The sequence below is a fragment of the Rhopalosiphum padi genome, chromosome 2 (assembly GCF_020882245.1).
Source record: "Rhopalosiphum padi isolate XX-2018 chromosome 2, ASM2088224v1, whole genome shotgun sequence".
NCBI lineage: Eukaryota > Metazoa > Arthropoda > Insecta > Hemiptera > Aphididae > Rhopalosiphum > Rhopalosiphum padi.
Genome location: NC_083598.1, coordinates 22,510,029 through 22,523,927, shown reverse-complemented (window position 1 = coordinate 22,523,927; position 13,899 = coordinate 22,510,029). Strand labels below are relative to the sequence as shown.

Below are 13,899 nucleotides of genomic sequence, written 5' to 3'. Positions count from 1 at the left end.
TATTAACTCATATGAAGCAATTTAATAGAGAGCACATACTAAAATATGTTGACCATTAACGTTCTTAAATATCAAACTGTATATAATATATCGATGACATGATGTGCATAATTAGATAACAATAATAGGTAATCAACACAGATAAATAAATAATTATTCATAAAATACAAATATTATTATTTAACTAGTTTTTATGTAACAACTAATAATACATTTTTGAACTATTATTCTATGATAATACTAATACCTTAAGGTATTTCTCATATCTCATGTAATACATTATTTAATATGATTAAATTTATTTGAATCAGATTTGAATGAGACACCTTAGAAGCATGTTTACCCTTTCGGTGGCCAACTAAACTGGTTTATTACAACAAGGTTAGTTATCACTTCTAACACACGTAAAGCTAGAAGATCACTAAAAAAATTAAACCAGTCGTAAGCGATTACACTCAATTTAGTATTTTTTCTTCCTTAAATAACCTGGAAACATTTTTTTTTTGTTCAGCTAGTGAACGTTTTGGTGTACCCGACAAATTATTCCTTCATTGCTGGTGAGTGGTGACCATGAACATAAATTTCGTATTTCCTTTTTTAGTAGTCTAATGATAATTGAATTAGAATCGGTTGTAGGTAATTATACAAGATAAATTTAGAGGTCGAAATCGTATGGATTAGTGCTAGTGAAGGTTAGATTAGGTACCTACTAGTATTTGGTAATGACATCGAATTACATTTTTTTTTAATAGATAATTAAATAAATTATAAATTAGTATGAGAAATATAAAAATTAAACAAAATATGTCTTTAATACTTTTTAAGTATACAAAAATAACTTAAAGAATTATAAATAAAATAACTAAGTTTTAAAAATTGAATTTATAAAATATTTGATTTATTTTGTTAAGCCTCAGTTTAGAATAAACCCAAAGCATATTAAATTGAATTAATCATATTTTTATTCTAAATTTCGGCATTGTTTTAAATACTATTTTTTGTAATAAAAATGTACTAATATACATATACAAAATACATTAATAAAATAGCTTGAAACGAAATGATTTTAATTAACATGTAAAAACAAATTACTATTTCATAAATTGTGTTGCATTAATTTAAAATTTAAATTATTTATAACTTAGAAGTGTTTAACAATATTCCAAGAAAAAATATATCACGATGTCATGAAATACGAATATTATCAATATCATCTGTTCTCTACACTTAACGTTTTTCAAATTTAACAGGGTTGTAAAATGGGTAGCTGTTGCGGTCATGGCATATTATATTTCTATAGAAGTCATATACATGTCTTTTTGTATATAAGGAATGTCCGGTATAATTTACAATATTAGGGTGTAATTTTAGGGGAAAAAGGTCTTTTAAGCCTGGAAGCCAGGTGATTTGTATTGAAACCTCGTGTTTTCAAAAGAAAAACGCATCTTATACAGTAGTAAATCAAAGACACCCCGTGGTGTAAAATAGTATTTTAGGTCAGAATTTCGCCGACACAGAAGCAGATATTTCCAATAACCTACCAAGAGGATAATAGAGGTTAAATAGGGGACTTTAAAGGATAACGTATTGTGGTATTAGCGCCTTCATATTCAACTCATTGTTTTAACCATTGGAAATCAATATAATATATTATATTATAGCGTAATATATTACTAAATAGTGAAAAAAGTTTTACTGAAATAATTTAAACATTTAATAAATGGTACGAAAATAGTAATAATAACTCGAGTACTCGCCATCTGTACACATTTTACACTTTAAATTACTTATGTAGATAATAAAAATAAAAATATAGGTAGTACCTATTGCATAAACTCGACAAACATTTATTTTCACACCACTTACAACAACCATGTTTATTTAAGAACTAAGAAGTCACTCTTCAACAGAGTAATACAAACATTAGTGTCTTTAAAATTTGAATACTAGTAATTTAGTAAAATTAATTTAACATTACTTAATAAAATTAGCCCAATTAAATATTCTATTATTTCAAATTGCAGAGAATCATTATTTACATTTAAAACTTTTATTTTAATATACCACCAAAAATATAGGGACTAATTATTTTATCAGATTTCAATTTTATACAAATAAAGCATTGTTCACTACATATCATATGTAACATGTGACATGCCTAATAATATTCTTAGTTATATTTGTTAGTTATTTAAAAGTTAAAATAATTTACCTATAAAAATAACTGGGTTGATACTTATCTGCTTGTAATATATCTTTGTATTACAGTATTCTATAAGTAAAAACTATTTTTACAACACATAAAAATTATTTTGAAGATGAATTACCAACAAAAAATGTTTACTTATACATAGCTAATTAATAGTTAATAGCTATTTAATATAGAAAAAAAATAAAAAAATATATTTTTTGTTTTACCTGAATTGAAATTACAAATTATTTTAAAGATGTGTTTAAATACTTTAATCTCATCAATCTATGCCAAATATTTTGATCCTATATAATATACTACATTAAACACTACTTTAATACTTATAAATTAGTTAGGTATTATCTCAAGAATTAAAATGTATTTAATTTCCATTTTATAAAATTAAAAAATGTTAACTACCTAAGTATTTTAAAATTATATTTAATGTTTAACTTACCTTATATAATTTATAACTCCTTTATTATGAATTCGTCTCCATCCAGCTGGTACAGTAATTGAAGATACAAAAGCTGCTGGGGTTGAAACAATGTTATTTGTCAATGTGACAACTGTAGTTGAGTTAGGACAGTGATAAGTTTTATCACACTCACTATTAACAATTTGATTATTATCGGTCGAATAACAGTAACCTTTCGGCACTTGGTTCATGTTAACGGCAGTCGCCGGTTGAGCGACGACGCCATGACTACAAGATGGATCATTAGACGCGCACCGATATCGGGCGTTTGGGTCTGTGAACAAGGGCCCAGCAGATTGCAGTGGCTGGTCGGTTGACTCGGTCGTCATGCCGTATCAGATGACCGACATAAAGTGCGTAAAGGCAGAGCGAGGCATTTTTCAGATTATTCATGGAGGTTTTTCCTTGTCCGAATATGCTACCGCAGCTACCATCACTGCACAGTTGATATGGTAGAGTATGACCGACGCATGACGGATGTTCCAAACATATCCCTTTGATTTTCTATAGTAGAAAGATAAAATTTAATAAAATTAAGTAAAATTAAACTTAATATAATATAAATAAGTAAAAGCATTAAATTTTGATTTTTGTCATTTTATTAAAAATAATAAATATAGTAAAATAATTAAAAAAATAAACTAGATAAATAATATCACGCATAAAAGGATCTATCACAAATACATAAATAATTTAAAATTTTGAAAATTAATGAATACATTATTAGTATAATGTATAAAGTTTAATAAGAATATTTAGATAACTTTTTATAATATAAGTTTGTTAAAGATATTAGACAGTTTAAATTGAACCTTTATGAGTTAAAAAACCATAAGCAATGAAATTCAATATTGTGTACAGATACCTATTATAAATATAAATACAATGTGCAAAACATTCGGTACCAAAGTTAACAAAAAGGATAAATCAAGGGATAAATGAAGAATAATGTGAACAATCTTCAAATTATTTAAAAAAAAATTTAAAAAAACAAATCTTTTTAAGAAAATTTATGAAATAATATATAAAAGCTAATAAAAATGATATGCAAATGTAAAAATATTTGAGCAAATATTTTTTTCCCTCGCAATTATTAGCATTCGCTCACCTGCATGACTTTTGACACTCATCAAAATTTTTGACCAACTGTCGTGGATTTCGTTTAAGTTACAGCCGTCCAAGTACCCATCAGATTTCCGATCGGACACCACAATAAAGCACGTAACGCATCATTAGAAATACGTTTAATACACGATTATTATTACCTATACGTATAATGGGCACTCGTAGCACATTCACACGGCGATAATAAAAATTTAAACTTTAGGAAACTATCACGATCATGATAATATAACTTTTACGTTATTATTAAAATAACATTGCAAGGGATAACAAAACAACATCGTTGGGCGCGCACAAGCCAAGTTTCCGGCACAAGCCACAGACGCACTTTTTTCACGACGATTAACAAAACTAAAAAGCCGTACGCTTAAACCGTTAATAAAAACAATACGTATGCTATATATATTATTATTATTTATTTTATCGAGAGAAATAAAAACAACTGAAATCCGAATTAAAATTACAGTGACGCCAGTAGAACGCGCGTACGTACGACCGGAGGGGTAAGACTGGCGCTGATGTTGTGTACTTGTGTACATCGGTAGTTGCGTAGTCGCGTACGCGAACGGGTGATGGCTGACGGGTGTGCGCAAGGGCGACCTTCGATGCGGCGCGACCGAGCTGCTACTCGCGGCCGTTGTGCGTACCACTTTACGAGGGCGCGTTTCCACCGAGACGCCGCGACCGTTGAAGGAAAATAGGTGATATACCATACGAGCAGTGGCGGATCTAGGATTTTTTTTTGGGGGGGGCCCATTATTTTTTTTTACATTAGTACATATTTTTATAAAAACACTTGTATTAGTATAATAGTATTTTAAAATGTATAATTATGTATAATGTATTATATAAATGTATGCACATAAAAAAGTATTAAAATTAAAAATATTTGTATATAAAAAAAAATATAATTAAAAGTAGTGTTTTATAGACAAAATTGTAAACGTCTCGAATGTTGTTTGGCAAACAAATCTATTACTTCTTCTGGTTTTATATCAATTTGATATATTGATATAATATAGATTGATTTATCTATCCAGTATCCATTCAATACGAAAACTTCTACTATGACCATTTTTATCTTTTGTTACTGGAAAAACATACTTTTTATTTGGAGTCCACGTTTTACATAAATAATTATAAAGTTGACTTATCTCTTTTCGTATTTTAACATTAGAATCCTCTTCAACTGCAAATCCTATATCATATTCTTTAGTATCATTTATTTCCGACAAATTAGTGTAAACAGCTGGTTCTTGTTGTGAAGCAGTTTCATTCAAAATATTTTCATTTGTAAGTGTACTATTGTCATCAACTTTTTTTTTCTTAAAGAAAGAAGTAAATATTTCACTTTGACGTTTTTGTGACATGATATAACGAACTACGAAGACAAGACGATACTCATACGTGTAAATACGACAAAAGTAAACTAAACCAAATCATACAATATATTAACCTAGCTATTACTAATAATTGTTCATTTCAGATAAGATATTTGACACTTTCTGCAAGTTATGTCGTTTTACGTCAATCTAATAGGCGATCAGATAAGACGTTACATTATAGCAGCTATAGCATGTAACGTCTTATCTTATAGTATAGCTACAGCCTATTTAGTTTCAACTTTTAAGGATGACTTATAAATATAACCGGAATTTTTCGTGAATTGTGATTATAAGTTTCATGTCATAGTTATATTTTTAAACATCTTAGGGGCCATGGGGGGGGCCCAGGCCCCTCTGGCCCCCTCCTTAAATCCGCCACTGCATACGAGTATACGACCATTATTAATATTAATTAAATTTGCCTATTTATATTTTTACTAGTGAAACCTCCCTTCAGAAATAAGAGCACCTTCAAATATTGGACCGTTTTGTGGTGAAATAATACAAACCTAACCCTTTGAATGGCGGATAAAATTTCTGTAAACGAGTGTTTGGGTATTTAACTATATAATAATTTTTTTATTTATCTGTTAAAAACTTATTAATATATTATTGTTTTATAATATATAGCAATGCTAGTAGTAGGTTAGGTAGACATAATTTCGAATGTTTTAATATTTTGTTTAGTATACATATAAATATTAAAATATATAATAATATTGACATAATATCAACCGGCTACTAATTACTATATTATAATGTAGTCACATAAGTATATAATATTTAAAATAACATTATTATTATTATTATGTGGCGACACGTGCAAGTTAGAACCGTTCCTATAGTACCTATAGTAGGTACTTAATCGAATTTCTGATTTAGTGTACCTACCTACCTAATCTTTTTACATTTTTTTGTCAACTGATTTTAACTGATCAACTCAATACAAGATGCTGTACCATACTACCATATGTGTATGAACATAAAGCGAGTCGTTTAAATAAAATTGGTTAATTTACTGTCCTGGCATAAAAAAATTAGCTGAACACTAAATAAAAATCTGTACTGCTGTACTACTGTTCCGCAAAAATCGGGACGTCTTATCGGTTACACTTTATATAGCTATAAGCCTATAATCCAATATTTATAATAATTTTTAACTTTTACTATTATATAAATATATAATTAATAAACTACCTGTATAACTTATATATCTAATTAGGTAGTCAAGCAGAACTTCATATACTTAATAGTTTATACATTCTAAAAAGGTACGAAATATGTTTTTAAACTTGCCTATTTCATAGGTATGTGTATAATATGCACCTATTAATATTGATTGTTGATTAAAATGGGCAAAAAAATATTAAAATACGCTCTTAAAAATTGTACCTATTTCAAAGATCTAACTAGAAAATAATAACTACTCTGCTGTACAGTAGGTGTTGACTGTCACCTATAAATAGATTATGAATGTATTAAATTTAAATTCAACGATAAATCATTGCATATGAAAAAAATTCTGATTTTGTCAGTATATAATAATTATTAAATACTAAGTATATTTATATTGAAATTATTATATTAGTTAATTTAACTATCAGACCATTATTAGCCAATATATGGGATTTTGTAATATAGGTATTTAACTGAGCCTTAACATTTTAAAATTATTTCTATGACTTAAAAAAACAAATCAAAAATGTTAAATGTTTATAAATAGAATAAAAGAAGTTTAAATATTTTGAAAATGACATTATAATTAAATAATTTAAATAATAAGGGAATACATTTCATGTAATTACAAGCCCGGATTAAGAGGGGCATGATCCCAGGGCCCATCTTTATCTCCAAAATATATTTCTTTTAATGCGTTTAAATTAGTTTAAAAAAAAAATTATTCTAGTGGGTAATCAATAATAATAAAATAAAAATTTCTTAATTTTGTTTCACGAAATATTACTAAATTATAATAAATATTAAATTGATATTCTAATAATTGATAGCGTATACGTGGTAATTAATATTAGGTACCTATTCTTAATCTATTCGCAGGAGGAACCTATGTATAAGAAATTATTAATAATTAAATTAATTTACAAAAAATCATTGCAGGAAAGTATTCCCGAATGTTTTAACTTTTAATTGCTCTTAGATTATATTTAACTATCCGAGTGGTAAATTGTTCGTCCGTAAGAGCATTTTCCAACTTTCCAAGTTAACAAGAATAAAAAATAAATGTAGAAAAAGTCAGACTTAAGAAAATTTTACATCATTAATGATATCGTACTTGGAAAATGATATTTTGCAATTGATCGATTTTAATGAAACTATATAACAATTTTCAAAAGAAAAAGCAAGGTAAAAATTAAGTTAAAATTCTTTAGTAACACTAAAAGTACTTTTTTTATACCTTTATAAATATATAATAAGTAAATAATAAATCATTACATAATTATTAATTTACATAGCCTTATTATATATATATATATGTTTTGTATTGACAAAATTATATAATTATACACAGTCTTTAAAAAGTAGTGATACAATTTTTTTGAAGTTAAAGTTTTGAGGGGTCCACTAAGTTTATAGTGTCCTGGAACCCTTAATCTGTGCTAGTGTAATTAGTTACAAGACAACATTTTTGTCATAAAATTACATTTCAGTTTCTTACAATTTTTTTATCGTTTAAAGTTTTAAGTTTTTATTTTTTTGAATGATAACCGATCTATATTAATCAAACAAGTAGTTAAATAATTATTATTTATTAGTTTTAACACTTATAACTTTTAACTTTTAAGTTTATAGGAGTGGAGTAATGACTAATGTATAAACACTTTACAGGGGTACCCCTGGTACCGTTCCACTGCACTAATAATATATACTTTAAATACTTGTCTCATAAATAAATTGTCTGGTTGTCTTAAATTTAATTATTATGAATTACGATGAACATCAAAATATTCTGAAGAAAGTTTTGGAATTAAAGAATTAAAAATTATGACAATAAAAAATATATTGTTTTTTAATTGTGACTTAATATTATGCAATAAAAAATATTTTTATAAATGTTATAGTATCTAAAATAAAGAATGTATTACATTAAATGGTTTGCAGAATTGTGTAAGTATGTTGTATGTATAATTTCCGAAATATATGTATGTATATCAACTATCAAACTTATACATAACTCATAACGTATCTAGGACCTACCACCTACTCATGTAGTAAACTATAGTAACATAATAAAATTATAGTAAAATACAACATGCTTGACATACTTGTTAAAGATTAAAATACAACTGTTTCACAACTTAAATATTATTATATATTATATAATTCTATACTTAGATAATACAAAAATAGATTCAATAATGTACTATGTTAAAAATAATAGTATTACTTTTCAAAAATATTTGAACTCATTACATTTTATAGTATTATTTCATCTAAATACAATCAACTACTTATTGTGATTTATTTATGAATAAATATAATACTTATTTTATTAATATACCTAGCTTAATCATAGCAATATACTTTTAACCAGAGAATAAAATTTAAAAAAAATTACATAAATTCAATATTATTTAATTAATTAATTTTAATTAAACAATTTAAACATACACATTGAATGATTGAATATTGGGTATAATACAATTAATACAAAAATGTATAAAAATTAATAAAATGTAATAAGTTATGTAGTTATAATTAACCTTTAAAAAATAGTACATACAAATTTTTGTAATTGATGTAGATGTAAGAACCAATGTAAAATATACTTTATAGTTCATTTATACCTATTTACCAAATCAAAGAGTTTGGACAACAGTCTAATATTTAATGTGTGAATATATAAAATATGACTATTTATAATAAATTATTAAATTATATTTATGATTTAATATATTATGTAAGTAATTTATGATTAATTTTTAAATGTAAATAAAGGTATATATAGGTAAACATACAATAAAAATAAACAATGTTAACTAATAATTATGTGTATAAATTTTTAATCCAATTTTATATTGTAAAAGGTTAATCCACTTAAAATAGCTAATACATTTTTTTTTTTTTAATAGCAGCAGAACAATAGCAAAATATTGATTCCATATTCATTATTTATAATTATATGATTATACCTCAGAAAACTATATAATACCTAGTATATTTTTAGTATCAAATGTAATTAGTTTTATGTATTTTAAATTAAATAAAAATTAAAAAGAGTTAGGTAAATTCAGTAAAATTTTTATAGGCACTAATACAGTTTGAGGTTGTTTTTGATTAATTACATGTAACATTGTATCCATATACATAAAATGCATAACAAATCCTAATTGTAAATTTTCATTTTTTTTTAAATCTTCATAAGGCTTTACTTCAAATTTTAATGCAACTTTATTGCCTTTTCTCCAATATACATATTTTGGATCATCATTGTCTGTATTTACTTCATTTGTATCATCATATTCAGCTGTATCATCTCTAGCTGCAATTTTTATTTCACCTTCGGGAACTATAATATCACCCTGTAATTCTAATACAATAGGAATTGGTTCTGGCAATTGCTTAGGAGTAGCTATTAAATCTTCCCCTTCTAGTCGCCTAGGTTCTCGTATTACGTTAATAGAATTTAAATCTAATTTTTCAAAACGCACAGCTGTAGATATTTGTGCTGGATTACATAACTTAAGTACCAAGGAACTCCATTTACCAGCTAGTAATGGTTCACATTTGATTATTTTTATCTCGGGAACATGATAATAAGCTAAATGTTTAATTTTAAACTTTACAGCATTATATTCTGGTTTAACAACGTTATGTTCACACACGCGACAACGTAAAGAATGCTTTACTCGAAGATGTTTACGAATTGGAAAAAGATCATCTGTATTTTCTGCTTGAAGTTCAGGAGTAGCAAAACGTTGTTCTAAAGTTGAAATTTGTTTCAAATCTACAATACTTTCAAATGTGTTTATAGGTAATTCAGGAACATTTTCAATAGCTTCGGCTGGACTTATTTCTGAGGTACTAAAACCAGTACCATCTGAATGAAAATTTGGTAGTCCTGCACGTTTCCGGGCCATCATTGCATTTAAACCAAATTTTTCCAAAAAATGCATATAATTACGACCATAATGTTTAGTATTCCTTTTCTGCTTATCAAACACTTCTTTTAAAGAAACAGATTTATAATAATTAATTAGATCCAAAATACGACCATCATCTGGATTTTTGTTAACTGGCCAGTTTCCTGATGATGTTGGCTGATCAGGTATACTTGGCTCATGAGATCGCCAATTACAAAATAAACAGAGCAAATAATACATTTTTTGAGGTGGTTTTTTAGGTTCCGGTGTTCGAGAATATGAACGTGTTGAAAGAGTATTAAAACACCGTGGGCACTCTAGACAAGAAGCACATCGGTTTTTTTTATGTTTGGCTTCAGTTGAAGACAAATTTTCAAAACAATGAGGACAGTAAGTTGTATCAATTTCATGGCTTACACAGAAATCACAACGAAGTGTTAGACAATGACGACAGAAAAACAGGTCAGGTAAAAGTTTCTGTAAGCCACATGTACAAATTGATGTTATAGTTTTTTGAAACATATATGAAGCCATTTCGACTGAGCTTATACTTCTGAAAAATAATAAATTTATACAAATCAAACAAAATAATATATTTATAATAATAAAAATTATATAAATTACAAAAAAATCTTAATGTGAGAATTTAGCAATTGTTTTAATAAAAAGTACTTAATTATTAAAAAATATAATATAAATGTCTACAATAGATATTAGACTAATTTAAATTAAATTTTTTTAGAACCTAATACTTATTTAATTAAAATAAATTAAATTTTATTTGCTGTAAACTCAATACAACAGTGCAGAGTTTTGAAAAAATATAGATTGTGATGGTCAATTTGATCTATAATTAATGAATCTAGAAAAAAAACCTCTAGTTTGCTTCATCGAGTTTGCAAAGTTTACTTATATATAATTGTAAATCTTAAACGCTGATCGAGCCAAGTTAACAATAGATGCTTCAGGTGAATCCGAAGAGAGCAGAACAAAAAGAGGCCACAATAAAACTGTAAACATCCGACTAAAAGAATTAGTCAAAAGACAAAATAAAGATAACTAACCATTGGGGAATTTTTGACCTCTGTGAGTAATAACATACCCTGCATTTTGAATTATTGAATGACAACTGTATAATATGATTTATTTAAGTACACCACAGTATACTACAGCTAACAGGGTGTAATAGCAATAGTTGACAAATTATATATTTTAATTTATTAAAAATAATTAATAAATTAAAATTATTGATCAAAATATAAATTATCAATTATCACATAGATAGTAAATTAAATGTGTCAGTTCTTTCTGTTTCGCTATGTATGTATACTAAAGAAATATAATAAATAATTAATTGTTTTACAGCTAGTATAATAAATAACTAAAGAAAAATGTATATGAACTTACTTACTTTTAAATTAATAAGACTTATTAATACTTAGTATTAATTAATAATATATATTGTAACAAGACGTATTTAACAAGTCACTAAGTATTCAAAACGAAAGTGCAAGAACAATTCATACATCAATAGAATATGTAAAAATGTATGATAGAATTAAAATATTAATGAAAATGAAATTAGTAAATTGGATTTGGCATTTAGATATCAGAAATCAGAATTCAAAAATTTACGAATTTCGAAATTTACTTAATTTTTAGAATAGTGAATACATAGAATTATTACTGATACTAGAATTTTGAGCACACCGTGAATCGTGATTACTGTATACTGATTAGTGATAATATAAAAATAAAAATTGATTCGATAGCACGATTAAAGATATCTTTAATCGTGGTTGTTACCCCAGTTTAAATATATTTAAGACCGTGGTTGTTACAATCTAGTTATCAAGTATATATAAAACTGTGGAATTAGTGTTACCATGTGTTGAAATCTAAATTCCTTTCTAATCTATAATTTACTTTTCATATACACAAAGTAATAAAGGTATTCATCACGTTATAATAAATAAATAGGTAATATAAAATAAATAAAAATCAAAAATCGAAAATAATACCTCTCAATAATCTAGAGTCCAGATTACAGAGGTTCCCAACGAGGGTGCCGCGAATTTAAATTAAGTATGCCACGAAATTATTTGAAATATATGAAAAAACGGCCTCATGAAAAATATAGTCATGTGAGTAATAAAATAGAGTAACTCTATATTTAATAAACTATAGTAGGTATATAACCTGTTTAGCTAAATAAAACCATAGTTACAAAATATAAATATAAATACATAATACATTACTATTGCGTATTCAGTATAGAGTATAAGCTTTAGGGTGCCTCCGGATTTTTAGAAAATAACAAGGTATCTAAGGGTTAGGTGCCGTGAATCAAAAAAAGTCGGGAAACTCTGACCTAGACAATCTATTGATCGATTCAAATCTTGTTACAGATTTGGTAGCTGGCATTAGGCATTGTTTTGTCCAACTTATAAATATATTTAAATCATCAAATAAATGCTCTGCGCTTTCAAACAATCTTATACACTTTTTAATCAATTTCGATAGAAAAAAAATTTATTTTATATTTTACTGGCTATGATTTATGTCCTTGGTTGACTCGTGACTAAAAAACCTATACGAAATGGAGTAGTACCTACCCATAACCACCGCGAGTTGATGCGAGGCGAGATGATTATGACGATGAGTAGACTGAGTAGACTGACTACTCATAAGTGATACACTGTTACCCCAATACCTCACACCATCTCGGGAAGAATAAAGAGGTAGCCATAGGCATGTCTAAGATTAGTAGGATTTGTTCACAAGTATATAGCCAAGAACATTTTTATAAAAATGAAATATACATACACAACACATAATACATAAATACAATTTTTTTATTTTTATTTTTTTATTGTACATTTTATTATATAATTACCTACAATTTTTTTTAAACTATTTCTATAAATTAAATATATTTTTATAACTCAAGTCGACGTTTTTGTTATAAGCTTGAATTACTTTATTATTTCATCGTAGTTTAGGTTGTTAATCATTTTCTGTTCAATAAATAATGAAAAAAATTAATTAAGTCTTTGTTGAATACTTGAATTATTTTGTACTACGAAGTTTTGATTTAACCATCGCTTACCTATTTCAAAAATGCTGCATGCTCACAAGACTACAAGAGCAACTTGACACTGGTAATGTATTAAAAAGTTGCTTATAGTCCACTTAAAAACCAACTTTTTCCCATCAAATTGAATTGTTTGTACCCCATGCCTTTTTTAATCAATTTTTTAAATATGTATACATTATTTTTATTATTAGGTTAGCCAGGTTAGGTATAACGACATTATTATAATTAAATTTAACATAACTAGGTAGTGCATATTTTTTCATTTTAAATATTTATTCCTTTATGAATTTTAACAATTTACCCTCTCTGAATAGTGGGCACCTCCATAGTCCTCCAAATGGGAATTGTAAGTTTCTACATGAGAATAACAGTTACAAAATTACATAATATGTTAAATCATACATTATATATTTGAAATGAAAGTTCCTATACACGACGGAAGATAGGTACATATATAAAAAAATATACTATAATTTATAATATTATAAGTTATAAAACAGATGATACTGTTTTAAAAAAATAAAAAT

The 13,899-nt window shown here is 26.4% G+C and overlaps 2 protein-coding genes across 5 annotated transcripts in view; both read right to left on the bottom strand.

Moving 5' to 3' along the window:
* LOC132923519 (alpha-protein kinase 1-like) overlaps nucleotides 1-4,295 on the bottom strand; it is a 28,255-nt gene extending 23,960 nt beyond the window's left edge. The window contains exons 1-3 of one of the 3 annotated variants that reach the window (XM_060987567.1): nucleotides 3,778-4,295; nucleotides 2,803-3,173; nucleotides 2,649-2,724 (exon numbers count right to left, since the gene is read on the bottom strand). In XM_060987567.1, the coding sequence (XP_060843550.1) occupies nucleotides 2,649-2,724; nucleotides 2,803-2,998 (272 nt within the window). In that variant the 5' untranslated portion in view covers nucleotides 2,999-3,173; nucleotides 3,778-4,295. Of the gene's footprint in view, nucleotides 1-2,648; nucleotides 3,174-3,777 lie in introns of all 3 variants that reach the window. The other 2 variants (XM_060987568.1, XM_060987565.1) reach the window with 2 other exon arrangements.
* Nucleotides 4,296-8,174: 3,879 nt separating this feature from the next.
* LOC132922129 (dynactin subunit 4) lies at nucleotides 8,175-12,053 on the bottom strand. 2 transcript variants are annotated; one of them, XM_060985477.1, is made up of 2 exons: nucleotides 11,683-12,053; nucleotides 8,175-10,828 (listed from the first exon to the last, which is right to left on the bottom strand). In XM_060985477.1, exon 2 carries the CDS (start codon nucleotides 10,807-10,809, stop codon nucleotides 9,403-9,405), a length of 1,407 nt encoding a protein of 468 aa, XP_060841460.1. In that variant the 5' UTR covers nucleotides 10,810-10,828; nucleotides 11,683-12,053; the 3' UTR covers nucleotides 8,175-9,402. The 2 variants fall into 2 exon arrangements, with proteins under 2 accessions (XP_060841460.1, XP_060841459.1); XM_060985476.1 differs by having other exon boundaries at nucleotides 11,687-12,053.
* Nucleotides 12,054-13,899: the final 1,846 nt, after the last annotated feature.

Coding starts and splice junctions, on each gene's coding strand:
- LOC132922129 (XM_060985477.1), bottom strand. CDS start 10,809: ATGGCTTCATATATGTTTCAAAAAACTATAACATCAATTTGTACATGT.